This window comes from Cariama cristata, unplaced genomic scaffold (assembly GCF_000690535.1).
Source record: "Cariama cristata isolate BGI_N322 unplaced genomic scaffold, ASM69053v1 scaffold12064, whole genome shotgun sequence".
Classification (NCBI taxonomy): Eukaryota; Metazoa; Chordata; class Aves; order Cariamiformes; family Cariamidae; genus Cariama; species Cariama cristata.
In genome coordinates, this window is record NW_009613567.1 from 8,943 (window position 1) to 36,398 (window position 27,456).

Consider the following 27,456-nt stretch of genomic DNA (forward strand, 5'->3'; position numbering starts at 1 on the left):
ATCAGATAAAAGTTGCAGTCATACGACTGGACAGGTCATGACTACTTGTACCTATCATCCTGTCTAAGAATCCTGTGCTCTATCTACTGCATTACAAATTATTGCACACTGCAAATGCTTGGAATAAAAACTGTTCCGAATATTTACATAGCTTGTCCGGGAACATTCTTCAGTGACTACTCTGCATGAAGAAAACATTAACAGTTCTTGCAACTTGTGTCATTTAACAAACGGAAAGGTGGACGCATTGATTAGGGTCTTACGTTCTTGGAAAGATGTGAAGAGCATCTGGAATCGGCTGCCTCGGCTGCCTTCATCTGCCCACATGCGAATTACACCAAGACCTGTCCGTAGCATTACATCATTAGCAACAGTGCTGCAAAACTTCGCTTTCAAATCCTCCACAGAGCTGCTTCCATCATAGACTGCTACAAAATTCCTTTTGCATTCATTGGAATTCTGCATCTCGTAGTCCAAGAATCGTAAATATATCTATGAAACAAAAAACCAACAAAGGCAACATGTAGGCATATTTGAGAATGACTAAACAGACATTAAACACCTTTGCTCTACCTTGTGTGAGAAAGACTACACACCACCACCATCAAAATAATTTTTCTAGAGCTGGTGATCCATAGGCCACTTCCCTGGAAGGGCATTAATATGGAAACAGAGCACTGTTTGTACTTCCTGGTATTTTGTCTTGCTTCAAAGTAGAATCTAGTGGAAGATCTAAATATTTTTGTTCTTTGCAGTAAGGTCCTAATTTCCAAATATATACCCGTCTCTGAGAAGTATGTACAACTGTCCTTCAAGCTGAAGGACAGACAAGCTAGAAATTTCTTCTTTCACTGGCTGGCACAATATTGCTCTATTACTTGCCTGACATGGAAAATAATAAGGCAAATAATTGCTGCTCTCTCCCCAGAGTCAATATGTGTCATCTTTAAGATATGTCTCAGCTACACTGATTCAGGAAGTGAGAATGTGGGAGCCAGGCAGAACTCAATCATTAATCTTTTTATGTTTCCTCAGCAATTTGCCCACCACCTCAGCTTTTCTAAACAAAGCCTTATAGTATGTATCTTCATAATTTAACAGGATTGAAATCAAACATATTTCGTGGAAACTGCTAGAAACCTAGAAAGGTTTTTAGGAAATGTCACAGAATCACAGAATGGTTGGGGTTGGAAGGGACTTCTGGAGATCATCCAGTGCAGCCCCGCTGCCAAAGCAGGCACCAAGTTGCACAGGGATGCGTCCAGGCGGGTTTTGAATATCTCCAGAGAAGGAGACTCCACACCCTCTCTGGGCAGCCTGTGCCAGGGCTCTGCCACCCTCAAAGTACAGAAGTTCTTCCTCATGTTCAGGTGGAACTGCCTGAGTTTCAGTTTGTGCCCGTTGCCCCTTAACCTGTTGCTGGGTACCACTAAAAAGAGTCTGACCCCATCCTCTTTACACCCACTCTTAAGGTATTTATGAGCATTGACGAGATCCCTTCTCTGGCTTCTCTTCTCCAGGCTGAACAGACCCAGTTCCCTCAGCCTTTCCTCATCAGGGAGATGTTCCAGTCCCCTCATCATCTTCGTTGCCCTCCACTGGACTCTCTCCAGTAGTTCCTTGTCTTTTTTGAACTGGGGAGCCCAGAACTGGACACAGTACTCCAGGTGTGGCCTTCCCAGGGCAGAGTAGAGGGGGAGGAGAACCTCCCTTGACCTGCTGGCCACAGTCTTCCTCATGCACCCCAAGATACCATTGGCCTTCTTGGCCATGAGGGCACATTGCTGGCTTATGGGCAACTTGTTGGCCACCAAGACCCCCAGGTCCTTCTCCACCGGGCTGCTCTCCAGCAGGTGAACCCCCAGCCTGTACTGGTACGTGGGGTTATTCCTCCCGAGGTGCAGGACCCTACACTTGCCCTTGTTGAACTTCACCATGTTCCTTTCCACCCAACTCTCCAGCCTGTCCAGGTGTCAGCCACTCCTCCCAGTTTTGTATCATCAGCGAACTTGCTGAGGGCACATTCCACCCCTTCATCCAGATCGTTGATAAGCAGGTTAAATACGTCTCTTGCATACAAGCTAAGTTCTCTCATAAAAGTAATAGATGTATTGTCCTTTGCAAAGAACTCTTTAAATCTACCCAAAAAGAAGTAGGGGTGAGGAGAAAATGCTATTATTTGATATTTGACACTATATGGACTTTAATGGGGAAAACCTACTCACTTTAAAAGCAATTGATAACCCTAGCAATATCAAATATTCCAGTAACAGAGAAGGCAAGTAATATTTTCAATAGACACATGATACATAATCAAACTGCCAAGTGTACCCAGGAGACTTTAGTAGAATGATATAGAAAGATGAAGTAGGGACGAAATAGCATAAAAAGGGAGCAAACATATCCAGCATCCAGCTACATGGATTTTTGCTTAAAAACAAACAAACAAACAAAAGAACCTCCACTGAATTAGACATCAGATCTACTTCTTTACAAACAATCGTATTAACTTCAGGTATTTATTTAAGTCCACAGAACAATTGCTTAAAACGCTTCTCTGGATTTGCATAAAGTACACAAACATAGCATATCCTAGCAGCAACAGGACTCACCACTTCACCTCATTAATATATTAAAGCTCTTATGGTTTGAGAATTATGTGCTATTAAGCAGTCTGCCACTGTTTAATAATCGCTCAGATTTTCAAATGAGTCTTTTCAGGTAGTGTATTATGGTACATTTTAATTCCTTGTTATGCTTTGCAACTGGTCTCTCTGAAATGAATATTTGTAAAACAATTGTAAAACAAATTTCATACTAGCATATGAAATTTGGCATACTAAGTTTCAATTTGCTTGCCTCACTTTTTTCTAGTGTGTTATTTCTTATAGTAATCCTTACTAACGCTCCAACATTCCAATCCCCCAGAACAACTCAGACAAATATATTTCAATTAAGTTGCAATTAAGTGAATTCTACTTCCACCATGTATCCTGGTTTTTAAATAGTGTAAATTAAGGAAGCTGCTTGATTTTGAGCTCTACTAAATGGAACAGTTAACAGCAATACACAAAGTAATATTCAGATGCTAATATCTTATATCAAGAATAATTTTTATAGTTTCTCGTTTCATTTATTGGTTGCTCCACCCCTGCAGTGGAATGAAAAGTCACTGGAGTTCAGTCACCAGCCATTGCTGAAATTTTTGCACAGTATCCACCACTTTTTATGACTGTGTTGTCTTGAAAAGTCTTGCCATTTCCTCTCCTACTGGGGGACAGGCAGTTTCCATTCCTGTTAACACAGGTCACCTACTTCCTTGACTAAGTCATACTTAAAGGCTTGTTTCGAATTTTGAAGATTTGTTGCATGCAGAAAATGCATTTCTAAAGTTCCTCTGCACTGGCTGCATCCCTACTCTCTTCCTCCCTTCCCCAGGTGCTCCCTTTACTCCTTCTTGTGCTCCAAATCCTTGTTCTTGGTGTGCTCCAGCTACGCAGAGCATTTCTGTCTTGCTGATACCTGACCACTTTAACCCCTCAGGTAAACCTCATCTTCTGTTGTTTTCAGTTTATACAGCATCAGCCACTTCCATGGTCACCAAGCAGATGGCTGACCTTCGCTGCCAGCTGCCCCCTAGAAACTGTTACGCCTCTGATAGGAAGTGTACAAAAACATGCAGAAATTAACTGGAACCAAGCAAAATTGAGCAGCAAAAAAAAAAAAGGCCAGTGAGAGAACCGCACACAAGAATTTTGGACCAGTCAGTGACTTGAACGCAGCCATGTGGAACTGGGGTGGGCAATATGAGATGGGCTCTCACTCCTCTTTCTGATGGTTTGGTAAGACCCTCTTGTATTAGGGGCTCCTGGGGGCCACCTGGCACAGGTAGGATCCTACCAGAGCAGGATAAGGTGGGAGGGTGGGAGGTATGGGCAGAGGCAAGGCCATGATACCCACATCCAGCAACTGGTCATAGCTGGGACACACTGGAGAGCTGATTCTGAGCCCCAGAGACCAGTCGCTCCTCCTCAAACAAGAGCGTAACAGGCTCTGTGAAACCCTGGCACCCAGTCTCTCCTGTGAAGCTGATGAGATAGTCCATAGTCCATCTCTCTGTAATGTTTAGGAGGCATTTCTTTACAGAAAGGGTCGTTAGGCATTGGAATGGGCTGCCCAGGGAGGTGGTGGAGTCCCCATCCCTGGAGGTGTTTTAAGAAAAGACTGAAGGTGGCAGTTAGTGCCATGGTCTGGTTGACATTGTGGTGTTAGGGCAAAGGTTGGACTTGATGATCCCAGAGGTCTCTTCCAACCAAACCAATTCTGTGATTCTGTTTCACTTAGACCAGGGAGTTAAATGTGCACCTTGCTTTTCTTTCCTCTGCTAACAGAAGCAGGCTGCTTCAGATGGGCGCTTCAGTGCTTGCCGGCTTTGTCACAGGTAATACAATAAAAACCGTCTGCAGCTGATTATTTGCAATATTCTATAAACATGACTGTTTTCCAGAAAGCAAAGCATGTCAAAAAAAATCTCATAGGAAAGCACAGAAGGCCTCCAACATATTATTGACATGAGTCATTTCTTTTCAGCTGTATATGTCTATCATATGAATATCATCTGTATGTTACCATATACCGTATATAGATATGATAGAGCATACAGATATGATGCAATGTACATATATCACACTTTTAACTTATTCCACTCTTCAGGAAAGCTCTTACCTACTCCAGAAAAAAACGATGTTAGTCTGACTGCAGAACAATAGTCAAACTATACTTTGCCTAATGGGGGAAAGACCTCTTACGCTTGCTCACTTATTCTCTATTTCTACTCCACTGTCTTGTATATATGTGTATACAGATACATGAGCACACATATATCTTGTATAGGATATCCCATTTCAGTATTGAGATGTAATTTATATCGGTTTTCATTCTTACAAGAAATGTGTGCTAATCCTCACCGTGGCTACAAAATAGCAGCTCTCAAAGCAATTTCCAGCATTCATCAATTATTCCTGATCTGTTCAGATTGTTCTTATAACAGTACAACCAAAGTCTTCTTTCTATGGGCTTGTCATTTGACATTCTCTAGTTTCTGGTGGCACACTAGCTTTACAAAATAATAAAATATCTCTTAGAGTAGCAGTTATAAACGCTGAAAAGGAATCAAGAGAAAAATAACTTAGCCTTTCACTTTGAGTCTTTCAGTGAAGCAGCCAACACGTTCAGTTTTTCCCAAGCCTCAATTCTACTGTCAGTCATACCAGTTCATTCTTGTGTGTGATAAATTCTGCTAAGACCATAACATATATAAATTTGATAGGTACTGGAACCACTGGAAAGAAATATCTGACTTAAAAATCTATGTCTATCCATCAGAAGAAAGGTGGCACTTTTGCCAATAGCATGAAGTTTCATAAATTAGAGAAAACAAATTCCTGATATTCTGAAATGAGTTGGACTTTCATTCTCATAGTCTCCTTTGGAGATTACTATTCCCAGTACTTTATGTAAAGTAATGAGGACTTGATACAAAGCTCACTGAAATCAGTGGGTATCTTTCCGTTTACTTATTTGGATCAGACCTATGAATTAATACTGCAGTGCATTTTTAAAAACTGGAAACTGATTACACAAACTGACAACTTGATATTGGATCAGACCTTATTTTAAAGAGCTGGAATAATTTAATTGCATCTACACGCCTCTGCCAATTTTTATGGTTTTATTACTATATATTTGCCATTGTTCCTGTCACTGGCTGTAAGACCCACACCAGCAGAAGAAAGCGGCTAATAAATTGAGTTCCCCAGGGAAAGAATAAAACTGATTATATGACAAACTTTTATCTAATGCAAAATGTTCCTGATATATAGTTTTCTGAAATCAGTGGCAATATTGTCATTACTTTCACCGGTATGTGGATCTCACTAAAAGAAATGAAGCAGAAAGTGAGAGAAACAATGTCAATATTTCTGGTTATTTCATTTATTGAGATCTTAGCCATTACTTCTACCAGCAGTGGATAAGAAACTTTGCTCCCCCAAAAGAAAGCAAATGAACAAAAAAGAGGTCACAAACTCAAATGTCACAATCTGCCTTGATTAAACATTTTTTCATTGATGCCAATGGGCACTTTTGTAATTATAACATTTCCATAGATACTGACACATTGTATTAGCATAATCAGGAAATTCTTGTTGAAGAGAACATCTTATTTGAAAGAAGCAGCGTAACTGCCGTATCTTTTTCTTTCACACTTTTGTTGTAAAGTTTTAGTAAGACACTTTCCTCAAATCATCAGTTCCACATGATTTAGAAGAACAGGTTGCTAGCACACAAGTATTAGCTTTTACTGAGTTTTAAGATGTCACTGCAAATGCCAGTGCCATTAGCAACAAAGCTGATAAAGCCTCACTGCAACTGTGGCATATATAGTTTACACTCAGTCACATTATATTTTCAATAATTGTCTTGTCGCCTTAAAGGTTTGTATTGTCATCATAATAACGAAAAAGGAAATGCTGGGTAAGTTTTACTATTTTTTTAATTTAAATTTGAAAACAACAGAACTCTCTAGCTGCATAGATTACAAAAAAGAAAAAGAATGATTGTAAACTGAATAATATATCACCTGAGTAAAATGGTCAGATTATAATCTCTTCATAGTGAATCACTTTTGATGAGTTCTGCTTTTTAATCAATCACTGAAGGTTAGGGCTGACAACGTGATTGATTAGGCCAGTCAGGAAAAGCTTCAAACCATATCCCAGTGTATCAGACTTAATACATGTGCACAGACATTCAGTCCCTTAAAACTGAACCAAACAAAAAGCCATCGTTCATCTCCCAAAAGTAATTTAGATGCAAGACAAAAACCTCCTCTTCATCAGGGCCCAATGTTCCAGTTTTGCATATTCAGCTTCTAGGTTCAGTCAGTTCTCTTGTAAGCACAGGACTGGGTTAACTGGCCCTATGTCTCCCCTTCTTTGCTTTATTCTGCATCTCGTTCAACTCTGTGTGGTTAACAAAGGACTTTCAAGATGATACCTCCACTATTTAGGCCTTGGAAGCCCAGTTTTTTAAAGCAGGTTGTGCAAAACTAATTGATCTCCTTCAAGGCAAGAAGACAACAAGTCTAGCAACCTAAAAAGCATATTACTAACAATGCTTGAATTTGTCTTCTGAAGTAGCCTGTCCTGTTGCTTGGATCCTAAACTTTGATTTTTAAATCAACATTATTTCAGCCCAAAAGTCTTAACAGTACATGTTCTGTTTGGGTTTTTCTTTGTTTTGCTTTTTTTGACATTTTTGGGCCTGCTGTTACTAGTTCGGGACCATGCTGTGCAAACAGAGAACTCCCTATCTGATATTTTCCTCTCTGCTGGGGCTTGGAGAATACTGTCTGTCGAAGGTGACAACCCTGTATGGTACTTCTTCTAACATCCTCTGATTCACAGCCAGGCTCAGACATCAAAATACCATTTTCCTGGACAAGTGAAGCTCTTCGGATTACTTTGCTTTGTCCTATTTGTTTCTTCAGACTTCTGTGAATCCCAAATAACTGACATTTATTCTAACTGTCAAGTCATCCTCATTTTTTCTCTTGTACACTGGCAAAATACTCGTAAGTGACCACCTTTACAGCTCCTTGGTGCTGTTCTGCTTTTTAACACTGAAAACTGTAGATCACATCCTGATTCTGCTGTTCTCTTTGGCAGATGTTTCATTACTTTCATCAGTAGCATTTTTTACCACATTTCCTAACAATTATTTGGTTAGAGGATGCTGAGGTTCCTTATATTTCTATACCTGAATGGAACAGATTGATGCTAACTTAAAAGTGTTTTTTTTGTCAGCGCTACTCTGCCATGTGTATTACCACACCTGCTAGAAGAGATTCTACATATACAAGTCTACACACATACTTGTCTTGCATCTTCATCTGACAAAACTGTTTCAAAGAAGCGATTTTAGTAGCTTAACATAGGCAAATAATGTTTTGTACTTGTTTAAACATAATTTGTTTACCTTGTTCCAGGGATGGCATACACATGTGTTTGGTTTTTTTCCATTTATAATATTATTTGCATTATCTGTATGTTAACAAGCTTCAGAGCTTCTTCAGAGATGCAGCTCATTTGAAGCGTGCAAAAATTGTCTCTGGCTACTAGATTTTTCAGTCTCTAAATTTCATTTTTCTGTAACATTTCAGGAATCCCCACTCAAATGGCTCCTATTAAATTTTAGTGTACTCCTTGAAGCTTCTCTTCTACATCTACTTAAGAAGACTCCAAAAATTAGGCATAGGCTAGTCTGCTAGTGCTGACAGCTTAAAATGTTCTTCTTGCAGGTCTCATTCAAGAGCAAAAGTTTCCACTTCACATGTGAGAATGGTTTGATTTAGTTGGATTGGTTTATACAGACTTGTAGTTCTGTAATTTGCTTCACCACGTTTCCTCCTAATTGTCTCGGAAATGTGTGCACAAAACCCAGTCTCTCTCCAGGCTATATTCAATCTGAAGTCAAGCACCTAGAACCAAAAACATCACCTCTCTACTTGGTCAAGTCTGTGGATACAAGGTCCACCATGAAAACAGTGAGAAGTGATTTAGAGCCTCTACCAGGTAGCAATACCTATCCTTTGTAAATATGCAAGTGTCTTGGCCCCACTTGGGCTTTTGGCACATGCCTGGCCTCTCGTCTCACTGCCCCAGCCTCATCCATCTCCGAACTGCTGCCCAGCTTGAGCTGGCCCCATTGTCACGGGCAAGCCCAGTCACCACCGCACCCTGGCCACCATGGCTGGGCCTGCCCGGCTGTCCTCGTCGGACATGTCCTGGTCCTATGACCCTCTCCCATGTGCTGTGCATCCCCCTCCCACTGCTCTCCAACAGCTCTGCTTGAAACAAACACCATCGCTCACCAGCAGCTCAGGTTTAAAGATACTGCAATAACATGTCAAAACTAGAAACTCGTTAATTAACCCTTTCAATTTCTTAAGCTTTTTGTTGTCTTGCATCCTATAACCCATAAAGATATCTTCTTTGCCCAGTAGCATGCTCAAGCGGGCCAGGAGATATAGTCATCACTTTCCATAACTAGCTTACAACTTCATTTTCTTTCTTGTGGTGTACATATGGAGGGTAGCCTCACTATTTGCTCTGTCTAAATGTAAATCTTGCTCATTCCTTCTGAACAGATGACTTGCACTGAATCAGATTCAAATTAATGCTTGTCTATCTGTAGTTTGGGTGCTCTTTCCCAAACCGCCCAGAGCTTCTGATTATAAGCACTGCTTATTGTTTTTTTCCCAGCATCAGAACATCATCTTTGTAAATGTTTTATTACTTTTACTGTCAAATTCTACTGTGTTTTGGGGTTTTTTTTCCTACAAAACCTCTCAAGGAACAAGCACGACATAACGGTACCTTGCTGGGAAAGCTACCCACTAAAGGGAGCGCTACCTTAGCACAAATATGCATTCTGTCTTCCTGGGGGACCTTGTCAAACTCTGCTGGCACATCCAATATAGAAAAACACTTGTCGTTGCTACTATCCTCCAACATTTCACCCTTAACCGAAAGTGAGTAAATGCTATCATTCTTTTCATTTTCTTATTTCCCATTCATAATTAGAGATTGTTTGTTTGTGCACTGCTGTAGCCAATGATATCTCTGAAGTTTTTCAAATCCCAGTGCAAGATGCTTATCCACGTCCTCCTTTGGGCTTTGTTCTACAGTGAAGAATTTTGGGATGGGGAGGTTCCTCCAGCTCTTTGCTGTTCTGGGTGGGTTGGCACATTCAGTCACAGGTCCCTTCATTTTCCATTCTTGCTGTGATTACTTAACGAAGTCAACTTCTACATGAAGTGTAGAACCCTTGGTGTTTCTGAACTCCAGATTCACAGTAAAAAAAAAGACTTCAAATAATTACAAGAAACGCACACTTTGCAACCAATCACTGTCAAATATAAGGCCCCAGGTCTGCATATAGATTGAAGTCATGTTTAAACTGCCTTCTGCTGTCTTCTGCACTTCCAGAAAGTTTCAATTCTGCATGCATTTTCAGCATTTTATTTTTTGTGTTATAAAGTAATCAGTGATGGCTCTATTTTAAGTGTGTACAAGAAATTTGCTATTTTCTGTCCCATTCCAGCTTGCTCAGGATAGCAGCAATGTTACACCCAGACCGTCAGTTTGAAGCTCAGGTTTAGAGATTTCAACTTGCTCAGGATAGCAGCAACGTTACACCCAGACCATCAGTTTGAAGCTCAGGTTTAGAGATTTCAAGTTCATACTGCCTGACTGATCTCATTGCTCATACGTTGAGCTCAGACTTGGCTTGAATCTGGAATTGGAAACCAAGGAAAGGACTTGCATCTTGCTTCTGTAGACAGTTTAGATTGGATGAGCTTAAGCCAAATGAAATTGCAAGCAGCCCACATTCTGGCACGGTTTAATTAAGAAACTAAAGATGTGAAGATCCAACCCAAGTTCTGTCTGAGAAACTCTGGCCTTTTAGGCATATTTCCCAGTAACAAATTGTGCAGCCCAGAGTATAGGAACATGTGGATTTAAAGACTTCTGCTGAGTTCTTACTGTTCTTAGCAGGAGAGCCTGTTTTTATAGGTGCAAGCTGCCATAAATTAGAATGAGGTCACTAAATTATTGTACTGAATATGTCATTAGTTCAAGGTTAGATAGCACAAAGAAAGCTGGCTATAAAATATGGACAATAGAATCCAGTTCAATCCAATGAGGCCCATAAACAATCTTACCATAAATCCTACTTCATACAAGGCTTTTTAAAATTTTATCCACTAATTGCTTCCTTAATATCTGAAAATTTTTCAGCCTGTCCTCAGTATGAGAATACCACAACCATATGTGTGTGTGCATGTATGTATACACACAAGTGTATATTTGTGTGTGTGTGTATACATTATATATATGTGGAAACCAAAACCACAGTGCTAAAGTGCTAAATTGGATTTATCCCTCTAATCTAGGCTTGAAAACTGTTTTTTTTCCTAGCTTGCTGAAAAAGCTTTCAACTCCATATGTTAGGAAACACTGATTTGTATGCTTTTATATCTCTTTCTACCCTATCTCTCTACCCAGAGAATTCTGTAAGATGGGAGCAGCAAGATTCGTCAAGAGATGACCCAGCCCATCCCTCTGCCTAAAAGTAGGATTAGTAACGTTTCTTTCATTTATCATAGGTTGTTACCTAACCTGCACTTTAAGACCGCTAGCAATGTTGGCTGAACAGACTTCCTTAACCATTCATTCATAATCCCCTCCCTGCTGTTTGAAATTTTCTCCCCTAGTATCTAACCTGAATCTTTCTTTCGGAGTGCAGGACCATGACTTAGCCTATAGACATGGAGATCAGAGCATTCCTCCCTCATTGTAAAAGTTTTTTATTATCTGGTATCATACTCCTTCACAAAATCTTCCAGGTAACGTTAAATAACTTTCAATGTTTCCTCAGGTTTTCTAGAACTCTCATAGCTCTCCCTTCCAGATGCTCTTCAGCTGGTACACACTTTCTGAAATGCAACACAACTAAACGCAGGCATAGAAGTTCATGAAGAGCTAAACAATCTTTAATCCTCTATTAGCAGTGGTAGTGTGGCATTCTTCTGTTACACACTGTGTTTACAGTTGTGTAACTACACAATTTGCATTTTTACATCAGGACCAAAGTGTGGATAAATCCTAGAGGTAAGTAAATATGGGACTTCTAGTAGCGCTTTGAATCGTACAGAACTTTAGACACAGGTCAACTAAGAATACGACAATGACATTATCTGACCAACCAAGCAGAAACTGAAATTAAGACTATAGGACAATTTTATTGGCTTATTTTATTGGCTTATTTGATTGTACTGATTCTAATAATCACAATTCTAATTTTATGTTTACCTGTTTTCTTTGTACTAATACCTAAAGATATAACAGATGCAGTAGTCATTCATTAGTCCCGTCATTTCTTGTCTACAGCTACTTACTGTAGCAAAGTAGGAAGCTCATTTACTTAATTGAAAACCTCTATGAATATTGAATTTACCCAAAATTAAAAAAAAAAAAAAAGAGATCAAAGTATATTCTGGAAGTATTTTATCTCTAGTCTTTATGATCCGACTATGCAACTCCTCTCCTAAACGTTCATAACAGAAGAACATGGATACTAATGACTATGTCTCTTCTGGAAACACTTTCTCCTGCTTATTCTATAACAAATGTTGAAACAATTAGATATATTCAGTACAGTCTGCTCTGAGATTATATAAAAAGACCCTTACTTGTTTAGAGATGGCAGAGATAAATGTATATATAAGTTCTACCTTGTAAAACCTTTCCTGTTCAATAAAAGACAGCTAGAAAAAATATAATGTGAATGTGATGTGAATTTGTCTTTAACAGAGTAAATGAAAGTAGGTGGGAGGTGGAAAGGTGTTCCCATTATAAAGAGAGGAGAAACGGTAGTGTAGTCAGCAGCAGTTAATCCATATAATAACTGATAAGCCATGGATAAGAGAGGAACTCGAACAGAATCCAAGAAAAGAATTGTGAAATTCATTGGAGTCCTCTCCTGTTTGTTACGAAGGCACAGATTGCTGGCCGTGATGGGAGAGAAATGACAACACTATCTCTTTTTGTCTGCGACTCTAAACCAAAGGAACTAAAGGTCTCATACAGAGCAACATGAATTTACCTTGGCTCCATTTTCACCGTTCGCACATGAGAAACAATGATGACCTTAGGGAGCCAGCTGTGTTCCCTTAGTAGTCTCTATATTAGGTATTTGAAATATATTGAAAATTAAAGTGATAAGATTACCTCCCGCTTAAGAAAACACATTGATTCTTTAAAAATATGAGCAAAATTAAAGAAGAATTTAGGAAAATTACTTATGGCACAAAAAGCACATTAACACTGCCCATATCATTATTTATAGAGAAAGAAGGCTATTTTGTCTGAGGTGACAAATCACCCTTCCATGGCAGAAGGAAAAGAATAGTTTACAAGTTCAAGCTGTAAAGTTATTAAACAAGATCTGACTGTACTAAGAAATGCACAACATATTAGAAAAGTCAATTTCTTAAATTAAATGGCGAATCAGCAAGTGGATTAAGGACTGACCTTGGATCGGGGTGGTGCTCGGATGTACCATTTACAGTCTACTGCTTCAGTTTCAGAAGCTTTTCCTTCTTTGACAATTTGTACAGATTCCACAATTCCTTCAGGTCCTCCCATCTCAAACTCACAAACTGAATAACAAAATACCAGAAAAAATGAAACCTGAACAGCAAACAAAAATATTTTCTACAACAGAGTACAAAGGTCTCCAAGTTAAAAAACAAAACAAAACAAAACAAAACAAAACACCAAAGCCAAAACCCCAACATACCAACCTGGCAATGGTTTCAAAACGCCAAGGTCCTTAAAATCTGGATCTTAAAAATTGAGAAAGAGAAAATTAGTTTTGTTCAATATCTTGGCTATAATGTCAACATGCTAAAATTTGTCAATGCACTTCAGTTACACACATATATATTTCTCGGAAACGAGAAATGTTTCAAAACTATGGCAACACTAATTATTAATGCAGACATTATTACTATCAATACTATCATACAAAGTTCTTTTTTTCTGTTATGAAATCCTGCTTTTCTCTGTCTCTCAGAAGAGTGAGTTAAAAAATATTTCTGCATACAGTAGCAAGCAAGGACATCACACAGCTAACCACATGATATTTTAATACATCATTCTAATAAAAGAGGATATATTTACAGATCCATTCAGAATCATTTTGCCTATTTTGCATTTTGCAGTATAACACTCAACTTAACTAGAGAAATTTAAACTTCATTTTGTGTTTATGAATACTCTGCCATCCCTACTGACAAAGAGGAGACACTTTCTTTGTCAGAAGCATCCATTTGGTCTTCCTGGAATAAATACCATAAGGATTACCATGGAATTCATTGCGCTAACAAGGTAATAAGTCTAATACATGTGTTATTTTCAATCAGATAATCATCATTATATTTACTATCTGAAATGCTTTGTATCATACTTTTATAGCCAGGTATAACACATAGATGAAATTAGTCTGGTCTTAGACCTATGCTTCAATAGACAACTAGCCATAGACAAGTCATCATTTCACAAAATTTGGCCCAGTTTGAAGATACTGTCCAAAACCAGAAATGTGAAAGAGGCTGAAGTAGTTCAAGAACAGATGATTTCTTCAGAATAGACTGGTCTTGTCTAGGAGATTTTTATCACTTGCATTGCATTATCATTGCATTTTCTACTTAAAATGAATGTTCTGCAGTCTTTTTCTCATTTTCAGGAGAAAACCAAACCAAGCCAAACCAAAACACCAAGAAAGAAATCCACTGGCCTTTACTTTTTCTGTGGAAAGCTGACAGAATCTAGTCTTCTGAAATCAATGATAAACACTTATATACAAACACTTTGCATTAAGCTTCTCCTGAGCCACATACATAGTGCCCAGGCCTCAAAAGGATTGCACAAGAGGAAAACCAAGGTAGAGTTTCAGCCATGTGGTCTACTCATGGAACTGATCTTACTGTTTCAGGATTGTGTCAGTGTAGAAAAAGCCACAAATAAAACAATGAAGAGAAAGTTTTGAAGTAGGAAACGTATCAAATGAAAAAAAAATCAACTCATCACCAAAACTGCTGTTCCCCTCTAGCTTCAGTTGAGTCAGGACAGTAAGAATCACAACAAAATACTGTCCTGAAAAAGTCTACTGCTTTATAAGCAAGATCAGCCATTTTAACCTGGACAGTCTGAATGTGTTGACTTCAAAAACTGGAGTTGTAAAATCACTTTTTAAAACTGTTCCTCTATAACCAGGCTACTGTTGTTCTTCCCAGTTATCTTTTACAGTTGCACAATATAAATCATAAGTAAATACTCATGAACTTAAGGGACTGCAAATATAATGAGTAGGCAATTAGTATTAATTGTTAAGCAGTTTTATAGATCAGTAGATAGACATGATAACCAAGCACACTAAAAGTAATTAAATATTTCAATTACTGTACTCAGATGTTGATATTTAGTGCTGAAAGCAAGATACTTAAAGGAAACCTACTTTGGATACTGGTTCAAATTAACATCCAAACCATTAGAGTAACAATTACATTTCTTCCTCTTGCTGGGTTTGCAAGGATCACTCTCATTTACTGAAAACACTCCACCACATTAACAATGTACAGAGGAGGAAAGAAGGAGAAAAAGATCTTGACAAAATTTCTCTCATATGAAGAAGTTTTCATATAAAGGAGTGATAGTAGGAGGAATCCAGGCTGACATGTAATCTAGACCATGAAATTTGAGCCACAGAACAATTCTGAAGGCATGTTCTTATTTGTTAACTGTACAGTAATATTGGTAGCAATACATATAGAAGTGCACAATCTGTTAAAACTCTGTAAATATGTTAGATCTTGCTCAGTTTTGAAAAATAATCTTTTTGTAACCTTTCAACATCTCAAGATTGACAGTGAAATAAAGCCTATGACTCCTGAGGTGATACACTTCATTAAACGTTATTAGTATACCAACACTATTATAATAAAAACAGCAATGTAAATAAGGTATTATCATACATACTGAAAATTCAAACATGTTTAAGCATATTTACCCAGCAAATGTTTGTTTTCTAAATAGTCTACCATTAAACAGATTATACTTTCGCAGCTCTTCTGTATGTAATTCAATCAAATTGTTATTATCAGTCTGGCTGAGTCAAAACCCTTTTAATGATATCTAAACACTGACTGGCTACATCTTCCAACAGACAGATAGTCCTGATGAAAATCATGTTCCCATTACGAAAACCTCCCGAGACAGGAAAATTTTGCTGTGACAAATAAGATTGATCACCTATAATGAGAGAGAAAAATAAGAGGCAATTGGCCTTGAGAGGAACGCAATACACAAACTTTTTAATCAGAATCTCTTTAATGGGGAAATGAAGTAAGTAAAGCGAAAACCAGGAATTTTCCTAAGAAATGTGAAAGTGTGTTAAAGTTATATCTTGCATCCAAGAGAAGTTCTGTGGCTCTTTCCTGAAGGATTCAATGTCTTTTAAAACTAACCAAAACCCACAAAATAAAGGTTATACAGAAATTTGTTTTGGTGATAACAAATTACAACCTGTTCCACAAATAATAGATTCCTGCAACGTTTAGTTACTATAAGCTTTTCTTTAAAGTCTCTGTGAAGCACAGAATTACATTCAAAACTTCTTAAGAGATACAAAAATCTGTGCCAGGTTATTTAGAGTTACTGGCAAACGAGCAGAATGAGAAATTTTAGAGTGACCCAGAGAGGAAAACTGGTGATAATCTGTAATTTTCTTAACCAGTAAAAGAATGAGGTGGATGGGCAGAGAGTGAGGTGGACTGGAAACTGGCTGAACAACCAGGCCTGTGATGGTGGTGATCAGCAGCACAAAGTCTAGCTGGAGGCCAGCAAGGAGTGGTGTACCCAAGGGGTCAATAGAGTCCAAATCTGTTTAACATCTTGATGATGAAGTAGAGTGTACTGTCAGCAAGTTTGCTGATGACATGAAACTGGGAGGAGCAACTGATAGACCAGAAGATCATGCTGCCATCCAGAGGGGCCTCAACAGGATGGAGAAATGGGCTGACAGGATCCTCGTGAAGTTCAACGATGGGAAGTGTCAAGTCCTGCACCTGGCGAGGAACAGCTCCGTACACCAATATATGCTAGCTCCACCCATCTGGAAAGCAGCTTTCCAGAAAAGGACCTGGGAGTCCTGGTAGACACCAAGTCGAACATGAGCCAATAAGGTATCCTTGCGGCAAATAAGGTCACCAGTATCCTGGGCTTCATTAGGCAGAGTGTTGTCAACACGTTGAGGGAGGTGATCCTTCCCCTCTCCTTGACTCTGGCAAGGCCACACCTGGAGTGCTGTGTCTAATTCTGAGCTCCCCAGAACAAAAGCAATATGGAGCTACTGGACACAAAGGGTCATGATGCTGATTAAGGCACTGAAGCATCTCTCATACGAGGAAACGCTAAGAGACCTGGGATTGCTCAGCGTGGAGAACAGAAGGCACAGGGCAATCCTACCAATATGTATAAATACCTGAAGGGAAGGCCCAAAGAGGATGGAGCCAAACTCTTTTTGGTGATGCCCAGTGACAGGACCAGAGGTAATGGTCACACACTGAAACACAGGAGGTTCGCTTTGAACATCAGGAAGCACTTTGTCACTGTGAGGGTGACACTCTGGCACAGGGCACTGGCACAGGGTGCCCAGGGAGACTATGGAGTCTCCATCCTTGGAGATAGTAAAAAGTTGTGTAGACACGGTCCTGTGCAAGTGGCTGTAGGTGACCCTCTTGAAGAGAGGGTTGGACAAGATGACCTCCAGAGATCCCTTCTAACCCCAGCTATTTTGTGATCTTGTGATTCCATAACAACTAAACACTGGAATTGGCTAATGTTGTAACTAGGCAAAAGACAAACCTAAGGTAATAGCGGAGGTCAGACAAATCTCTGTCACAATGCGGACCGGTTTTGGTGGAATTTTCTTTGAATCATGGGAACATATATATATCCAGCCTGCAGAAATCTGTAATATTTAGGACTGGTTTCAAATGGATCCACTAGGTCTCCATGGGAGCCTCTAAAGTTTTTGGATGCTGGCTCTGGGATCTATTCTATACCTGGCCCATGGAAACCACGCTACATTTCTTTATTTTTAGATTCATTGTTAATATGCAACTAATCTGGCTTTTCTAAGCAGCTGGGAAGCATGGAATTTAAACACAAAAACAGGAGGACAATTGCAACGAGTTAGGGCACCTGATTGCTCAAAAATGTTATGAAATAAAGAAAATTGTAAAATAAAAAGGGACTGTAGCTTAACTGGATTAATTCTTCAAAAAATATGTAAATAACTTTGGTTTTAAGTAAACTGCAGCATCTTATGTGGTTGCCAGCTGTGGCATATCCACACAGAAACATATTTACCCACCTATGCATACATGTATGCATGTACTCTCTAAGTCACTTGCACAGAAAGTGAAATTGTTTAAAATTGTATTACTTGAGTGATTTCTCTAAGACACAGGTAGAGTGTATCTAACAGAAACAGAGAAAAAGTCTAAAGTTCAAACTGATTACTAGCAAGAAGATATTCTGCCAGTAAGTATTATTACAAATCTATTTAAAAAGACAAATTTTGAATAAAAAAATCCATAGTTATCAAAAATGTTCAACTTGTCTTCAAGGCCAGATTCCACAAGTCTTTTAAAAGTAATTTTAAGTCATACAGAAAAATTACAATATTTTCTTTCTTACAAATGCACAAATTTGTAAGAAACCTCTCACATTTTATTCATCAGTTTCTTTAGCTTTTCATATAAAGTCCACTTGAACACTTTCTTGCACTGTCAACATCAAACCTGTTGCTTGTACAGATAGAAATAATAGATATCTCACTCCTGGAAGTCAAACGATTTAAGCCAAGAGATGTTTCAATATCTCTTTTTAAAAATGGAAGATTGAGCTGGTATGTTCCTTAGCATATCTGGACTTGAATATACTTAATTATACAGAATTCTTTATAACTGAAGTGCAGTATATACAGTGAAGAATATGAGCAATTACTGTCTGGTCAGAAGGAAAGACTAAGGACAGGTGTACCACAAAATCCTGGTACAGATATGAGACCAGATTGTGATTAACTTTTGAGGTATTCTGCTTTCTTTTCTTCTATAAATGAGCAATGAAGGAATTATTTGGTCAAACTACACACTACAAAGTGTTGATGTTCGCAACATAAAGGATTTTTTGCTGTTTGTGAATACAAAAACCTCCTTTTTTTAATGGATATATGCACAAAGCAGTCACAATACATAGAAACTATCTTTCCTAATGATAAATAAGGAGATTGTCCATTTTCACTCATTGAACAGACAGCTGCAGACACATCTTTTCATTTTCCCGTCTTTGAATGATTAGAAATAGGCATGCATCTTCTATCGAAATTTTATCACAGGCACATGGTTCTCTGTCACAGAACTTATTAGAGACCTGCTTTTACATGTAAATGCTCATGGAAAAGTAAAGAGAACTGCACTATTCAGCAACCCACCAGTTATTTATTTTCAAGTTTATGAAGTCAGGTCCTTTTACAATGATTTCTGGGAGCCTAAACCAGTCCTGCCCTCTTGAGGGATGAAATACAATTCTCTGTAAAAGCAGAGCTTGCAGAACTCAGTACAGAACAGCAGGACTATTCTAAGGTATTTTATGTGGTTGCCTCCTAGTATTTGATGATACAGTAAAAATACTGGAAGATGATGACCAAAAGATTTTAAAAACATACAAATCTGCTCGAAGAATCACTAAAACAATTCTAAAATAGAACAACATTTCTACAAGTAAACATTTGTGTGAGGTGTACAAACAATGGGACTTAGCTGTTCCATTTGGGAGAGTAAAGGAAAAGCACTAAGTAAAAAAAAATACTAAGTGAAACAGATATGCAACAATACACAAATTATTGTCTTGCTAGCCAAAAATGAAATTTGTTCTGACGAATCTTTTCAGCTCTGTACTCTTGTTGAAACTTCCATGTATATGTCTATATCTGTATTAAAGACACCAAAGGATCTTCAAAGAAAGCCTATAGTTTGCTAGACACCCTGAAAAAGAGTTTTATAATAATTCTAGCTGGCAATAGTCTGTGATGTATTTGCTCTTTGTTTTCTATGTTCTTTCTTTTAAGAGCAATATTGTGAGCAAGGGCAGCTATTTTGGAGGCTACATATTTATAATCTAAAACAGTGCTTCTCAAATTTTTCACTCGTTAGCACAGCCGTGAAAGAACTCAAAGGTGGTAAGTGCAAATGTAGAAGTGAATATGAGACTTGCTATTTCACCTTGAAGTTCTACCTGTTATTAGATCAGCAAGAAGTCATATGAAGACAAATAAGCCAAAAAGATTTGTAGTCTGGAGAAGACTGAGAAACTCTGGTTTTGAGGGTGTAGCTCCATAAGGAGACACTACTTTGTCTTGCTTTTGGTGATCTGACTCACAGTAAAGTGCACTAAAGCTACTACTTGTCTTAGGAAGAAATTTTATAAATTAATGCTGCGAGCAGTAGGTGAAGTAAAATCATATTTAGAAAAATACAGTCAACCTGCTTTAGTTACTTTAACCAGATTCCTTATATTGTTGAAATAACACAAATTGCTGCCCAGAAGTTTGATTTCTCAAATTTTTTTAAATTGTCTTTTTCTTTTGTCACAGTTACTAATCTCAGCTCATACTCACAATCAAAGTATCATTATAGTGCGATTAATATACTGCTTTACAAACTGCACAGCTATGGTGACCTCATTAAGATAAGATGTACCACAAGCATCAGCAACAGCCATACATTTGTATACCAAAAGTTAATACTTGTTTCCTTAACATCTATTTGGAAATGAAAAGGGAGTGTCATCAGTAAAAGAAAATCCATGTCTTTGTATAACTTCTTGCTAAGATTGGTCAAACCAAGCAGGCAAGAAGTGCCTGAATGAACTCCACTGGAACAGATCGCCTGATTACAGAGGTTGCACCTAGATAACTCTTTTCATGCACACAAAGTCAGGCTTTGCGATCTTCGCCTGCTTGCCTCCCTCGTCTGCTCTGCAGACTGTTTAGAGTAGGTTCTTTCTCCAGTGTAAATTTTGTATGGGCAGGAACCATGTTAGAAGGTAAGAGGACTCGTGAGATCCTGGGTTTGATCACTGAATGGATGGTTTGATATGTGCACCTAAATCCTAGAAGTGAGAAATGCTTCTTGGAACTGACCTAGTGAGAAAGGAGGGCAAGAACGGGCAACAATGTCATACTCAGGCTGCTGAGTGGAAAGAGGGACTCTGGGAGCCTTGATGATATGCGTGGGATTCTTTGGCAGATCATTTTTGCAATATTAAATATTTACATCAACAGCAGAGTGCTCCAATTAGGCATCATACTTCCCTTATGCAGCACACTGTGTGGAAACATAGGGGAAAATGATCCTATGACGAATATTTTGGGGGCCTCATATACCTTTGTCTGCCAGTCACCTAGAAATGTATGAAACAAGACTGAATGAGCTCAGGAGTCCACTTTATCTGAGCAATGCAGCCTTGTTGTGATAGTGCAGCTGACTTGACCGCCAGGATTGACTGTCAGTCAAGGGCAGCACCTTGTATGCACCTCCCCAAGAAAATATCCCAGTGGTTTCCCATGATTGACTAATGGTCTCTGAACTTGACTAGGAAGAAAGACAGGCAACACAAAAGTGCTATGGAGCATTTCCTGAATGATGTTGAATACTAAGTATGGCCTAGTTGTGAAATTTCAGTGCAATACTACCAAGGCTTGGAATTTGTCTCTTTGGTTTGCTATAGATGACTCCTAGCCCCATCCAAGGAAATAACACTTCACATTCATGGCAGAAGTATAGGGAAAATCATCCAGCCACAACTGGTTGATAGGCATTACCTCTTCAGATTGAATCAATTTATACCCGGCTACTGCTTGCTACCATTGAGTGCTAAATCTGCCTATCCTTTTCAAAGAGGTCATGCACTCTGTATCAGTACATGGAGTGGATTTCCTAGAACAGAGGGAACTTAGGGGAACAGATTGGTGACATAAAGTAACCTTTGTTATTTTATCATAGGAGAAATGCTTTCTCCTAGCTTTACCTCAGAACATTCAACAGAAAGAATACGTCCACTGCAATATTCCTAATTCTTCTGAAGAGCTGCATCTTTTTCAGATGTAATAGTCAACAGAATGTATTACTTGTGCTACTTCAAATAGTACTGAATAACCTGTAGCTGACAGCACATTAAGACACATTTCCAATAAAAACAGAAACGTCAGCACAGTGTTTACACCTACTAACATTCCTCTGCTGTAGTTGGCTATGCCAGCTATGGCATGTATGCTATTGGCTTCTTTTTGAAGATAACTGCATCTCACATGAGAAACTCAAATATCTCCTCTAGTTTCCACGTGTGAATAGTTCACCGTGCACTCTAACAAGAGATTTCGTGCACTGCCTCCAAATATTTTTCTCTTACAGTGTAGCAAACCACAAAGTGGACTTTCCCTAAAGTGAATAACGATGCCAGAGAGCACTGGAAGGGAACTGAGTTGTGTTTGTGAAAACAGCAGATTGTTTAACCATCTGGCCATGTAAGATACCAGAAAGAGATGAACCAGGCACAATACTCCAGAAAATATGATCCCTACAGCAGAAACATGTGAAACAGCCATAGACAAAAAGCCATTCATTAGTTTACTGCGCAACTGCTGGAGTTTTGAAAGTTACTGGATGAATCGTGTTGCAGTCCTCTCCTATAATAAGGTCCTTGCATGATTCCAAAAGCCAATGTCACAGGATGTTTTTAAAATGTAATCTATACCCAGAGTAGCATTCTGTTGGTGTTTAGGATCAAAGGGAGAATTCTAGGTTTTCATCCCCACTGGAACCTGAATGCTCTCTTTCTAAAAGAAAAATAAAAAAGCTAGAACATATCAAAGGAAGAGTGAAATTCATTCTCTAAAACAAATTGTCAACTCTAATTTTAATTATATGTGCCCACCACAGACACTTTCAGTGAGCAAGAAGAGGAACTCTAAAAGCCACACAAGTCAATGAACTGCTGAGGAAGCCATATTAACACCAAGTCCCAGAAACAACTGTAGGAAAAATAAATCTTCTGCCCTGTCCTGTTAGGATCCATAGCAGTATAGTTTTCAGTGACACCAGAGTTTTCCTTCTCGTTCTGCTGCTTTCAGGAGGTTTCCTGCGTATGAATTGTCCTTTCAGGGAGCACTGAGCTGTTGACCCCAGCAGTTTTCCCAAATGTGCAAAGCCCTATCTACACATGAGAAGACGGGTTTTTATCAGCTTTAACTACAAAGTATACTGTTGAGCTTCCTTGGAGATATTCTTGCACTTTCATTTGTTTCTTCGTCTTTTTAACAGCATGGGGTAGCAGCTTTCTCTGAGGAAGTGTTTCAGAAAGAAGATATCTCTGTGTGTTAAACTGTGAATGCCTACTTAAATTACCCACAAACTTATGAATTTTACATGTTATTATACAAGATAACATTCAGATATTTAAAGGATATAAATAATATATGGGAAGGAAGCAATAACCCTTCCACTATTTCCAGTATTATGAAATTCAACTTCTCCTGAGATTATGGGATGAAAACATTTCGATAAATTTTTGGTTAAGTAAGGCTTTACAGCTAGGTTTTTGGCCTTACAGTTCATCTGCTTCCTGTTGGCTACAACTTCATGACAGTGACATTCCCTTTTTTTCAAATAGATCATTTTTCTCTAATTTTATGCAATTAAAAGTGCCAGAGAACAGTCCAGACCATGATTAATTGCTAATACTGACCTAGCATCGACATGATCTGTTAGAAACAAGACACTAGGTCAGCTGGGACTTTTGTTATTTTGACGAGGAAAGCCCTACTGTATGCTTTACTATGTATTGGACTAAAAGAAACATAATTCATACCAGCCCTAGCCCTAAATGGTTTCCACTTAAAATAATGAATAAAGATTGTTGCTCATCAGTAAGACATGAAAAAAGTCAACAGAATGATAAATTCTAAATTAAAGAATATTGTCTTCAGTCTTTTTAACTTTTTCTTTAAACAACAAGAGTCTTCTAATGGAACTTCAGTCCTCTTTGGGTATCACTTATGCCACGTGCTCTGTGTTCACTAAGCTGTTTCCAAACTGGTTTGTCATGAACATCAGCATACAAATGGGTCTGTGGATAACTGGAGATCTGTAATCTAGAGTTTGAATAGAGTTATATTTGTGTCTATAAAAACTCAGTTACCGTTGACTTTTCCTTACCCCAGAAACTCCAGATCCAGCTATCCCTAAACAGTGATTATATTCAGTACAGATTAGTAAAGTTTTAATTCTATTACGATAACTTGGGAATTCAGATTAAAAAAATTATAGTTTCCATGGAATTTAACAGATTTGCAGTTTTTCTCCTCTATTCAAAAGCTACCAGTCTGAAGCAACAATCTGATTTCCACTGGATTTACTCACAGGTTTAATATTGATTCTAACGGAAGCAGGTTCAGCCCCACAATCTGAGCTGAATTTAGCAATTGATTTATTGAGTGCTACACTGATTGACTGGCTCAGCCTCACACAGAGGAAGAAAACTGGTCTTTTGCATCACATTCACCATGAAAAAGCCACTGCGATTCATTGAATCGCACTTTGGAAAGACAGGGTTTTTAAGTCCTTGTGTATAATTTATACAATAACCAATATTGCCATTAACTGGCTGAAGAGACTGGGAAAAGAACAGCAAAGTGGGTACTGATTAAAGATTGTCCAGGTCTTCCCTTGTTGTGGTAATATTTACAAGAAAATAGTTTTCATTTTTGGCAACAGCAGGTGAGACATGATGGTCAGTCACAGCACTCAGGATTTTTAAGTATGGGTCAGCCGCTTATCCAACAAGCAGGCAATAATTAAATTTCATTTGAACAGATCAAGTTTTTGACTGCCAAACAGCAGGATTTTTCCTAGCTTGATTTGAAAGACTCATTTAAAGCTCTAGTGATAAAAATAAGAAATAAATCAAATATAAACAAAACGTTTCCTTTAAAAGTGCTTGGTAAATCATTGATCTATGTGAATATTGGAATATCACTGATATGCAATATTCTGGAATAGAAACAACTATATTAATGCTACAAATGATTCTTATGGGGAGAGCACATACAATTACAGAGATTCAAATTACCCAAATCTCTTTTTAAACTACTAAGCCAGTATGCATTTTATTAAAAAAACAACCTACAAACTTATTTTATATAATTTCAGTATGGACTTTGTAGTTCGTAGCAATTAATAACCAAATGTCTAATCCACATAATGAAATCAGCATTAAAGAACAAAATATCTTTAATAATAATTTACTGCATTCTCTTTCAATATTAATTTTCACATAGACTTGAGAAATGAGCTACAGGAAAGAGAAGAAAGGAAAAAAAAAAATCAAGAGAAAGCAAGAAGTGGTATCATACAATCTTTTATTAACCCACATACTGCAACCAGCAGATTTGATAACATTGTCTCTTGAGCTTCAACTATCAGATAACATCTGGCAAATGATGTTTGTAAGTCCTGTTACACAACGTCTTCTGGCTTCTCAGTGTCATCTAGGGGACTGATATGTGACCAGAATAACACATTTCACGCTGCCTGCTTCTGTCATGCTAGTATAAATTTTTAATAATGGATGTGCCACAGACATCGGTTTATTTGAATCTGAATTCTCAGAAAATATTTGACAATTCTATTCCCATCATCTTACTCATGACTCAAGTAATCTTTCTTAACACAGATTGCTGGATATTAACTGTAGTCTTTCTACATCAAAGTATTCAAGTAGAGTTTCTGCGTCTTTAATGTGTAATGATCTCTGAAACAATATTTTTAAAATATTGATCAAAAGCATTTGCTTACTTATTCTCACAATTTTGCAATGAATTTATTCCTTTCAATGGTATTCTCAATTGTTTGGTAGGTCTCATCATCCTAAACATTAAAAAAAAAATTTAATCAAAAGTCCATTTTGGAGCACGGAGCACAGACCAATTTTGTCTCACTGAAGTTCAATTCTCCTCTACAAATCTATTTGAGGAAATACTAATGTCAGATACTCATTTACCTAGTGAATGGCAGACTACACTGTGATCATGTAAACAGTGGGCATTTGACATAACTGAAAAGAGTCTTCAGAGCAAGAATAATTTGAGGACACTGGATCTGTCAATTTCAAAAGATATTTGTGTACTTGAATATTTGTGCTATTTATTATATCATGCATTTTTAATAAGAAACAGAAAATGTCTGCCTTGAGAACTGCTCTTTAAGGGCAGAAGTAATTTTGCTAACAGTGATGTTACCTGATTTGGTTATGAATGACTAGCATCTTTTTAATGAAATGTTCTCAATTAGACTGTATGTCCTGACAATTGCAAAATACTCTTAAACCAAATTGGATATATCAAGGCAGACCAGAATACAAGAATAAACTCAACCTGCCTGACCGTGTATCCAGCTTCGTTGGTATGAATAGAAGTCTCATTCTTAAACCAGACACTAATTTGATCTGTTTAGCTGAAATATTTTCTGTATTGCATGAAGTTGTAGAGAATGCTTTTATGCATCAGATTATACTAGTTAAATAAACACTGAATTGCAGTGAAACCACTTTAGGAAAAAATTTAAAACTTTAGGAAGAGGGGTTAAGGAATCCTGTAGTCTTCATTCAGTAATTGTAAATGCAAGTTTTGAAAGTAGTTTTAAATATTCCCTTATAGTAAGAAAATAAAAATATCACATTTTTATTAATAGAATTTAAATTCTAGCAAACAATCAAGTTTGAGTGTTTGGGGGTTTTTTAGCTAAAGGGGAAAGAAAAGGCAGACAATACAAATACAAAAAATGTAATTGAAAGAGAACAAAATGTCAGGTCCACAAAGAAAACAAACTTCTTAAATTTGAATATTTCTAAATCCAGTTCTTTTGTATAAATGATTGTTTATTTCAACAGAAGTCTCACCACCTAAATGTCTTTACTCTTTGTCCTAAGTGAACTGAGAAAATAAATGAATGGAGCATGTAGGCACTTTTACATGTCTGCTGAATAAATGGATGAGTAAAGAGTAAATAAACTACTGATAAATAGTCATGGTTGCCAACAACATACAGCACGGAAGACAGACATCATTCCTTGGAAGATGTGCAGCTGAGCTAGCTCAGGTTCAAGAGATTTTAATTTCTTCATTATTGGAAAGGTGTGCGATAAAGGCAACTACTCCTTGGTCCTGACTTCTACTGTGTTCCAAAATCAGCTAAAGTGAGGAGATGAGATTTTGCAGAAAGAGCAAGATAGTAAAGATCATCTTGGATTTCCCTAAGTACCTCTTCTTTGTGGAGATTTTGTCTAGGAGCTTAACTTCCAATTCTAGAGAAAAGAACACACGATAAACAAAAAATCACGGGCTTCTCTTTCTGTCAATAAATAATTGTCCCTTTCAAAAAATTATCCTTAAGTACGGCTCCATTTTTATCTTAAAAATCCCATTTGTTGGTAATAGATGCACTACCACAAGTTTAAGTAGTGGGAATGTAATAAAAATCTACTGGAAAATTTATTTTATGTTTAAAATTTAAAATCCAAGGAGTGGAAACAGTACTCATTGCAAGTGGCTGCAGAACTAGTAACACTTCATTTTACAACTTGTAAATCTGATTGACAAACTGAGTTGGACAAAAAACTTATCTGAATGAATTCTGTTCTAAACATG

The 27,456-nt window shown here is 37.8% G+C and overlaps 1 protein-coding gene across 1 annotated transcript in view; it reads right to left on the reverse strand.

The window, feature by feature from the left end:
* The window catches only part of LOC104160846 (neuropilin and tolloid-like protein 1), a gene marked incomplete at its 3' end in the record, with an annotated part of 50,117 nt that overhangs the window by 1,704 nt on the left and 20,957 nt on the right, over window positions 1-27,456 (reverse strand). The window contains exons 4-6 of the mRNA XM_009699080.1: window positions 13,430-13,471; window positions 13,158-13,285; window positions 264-492 (exon numbers count right to left, since the gene is read on the reverse strand). Coding sequence (XP_009697382.1) covers window positions 264-492; window positions 13,158-13,285; window positions 13,430-13,471 — 399 coding nt within the window. The remainder of the gene's footprint in view (window positions 1-263; window positions 493-13,157; window positions 13,286-13,429; window positions 13,472-27,456) is intronic.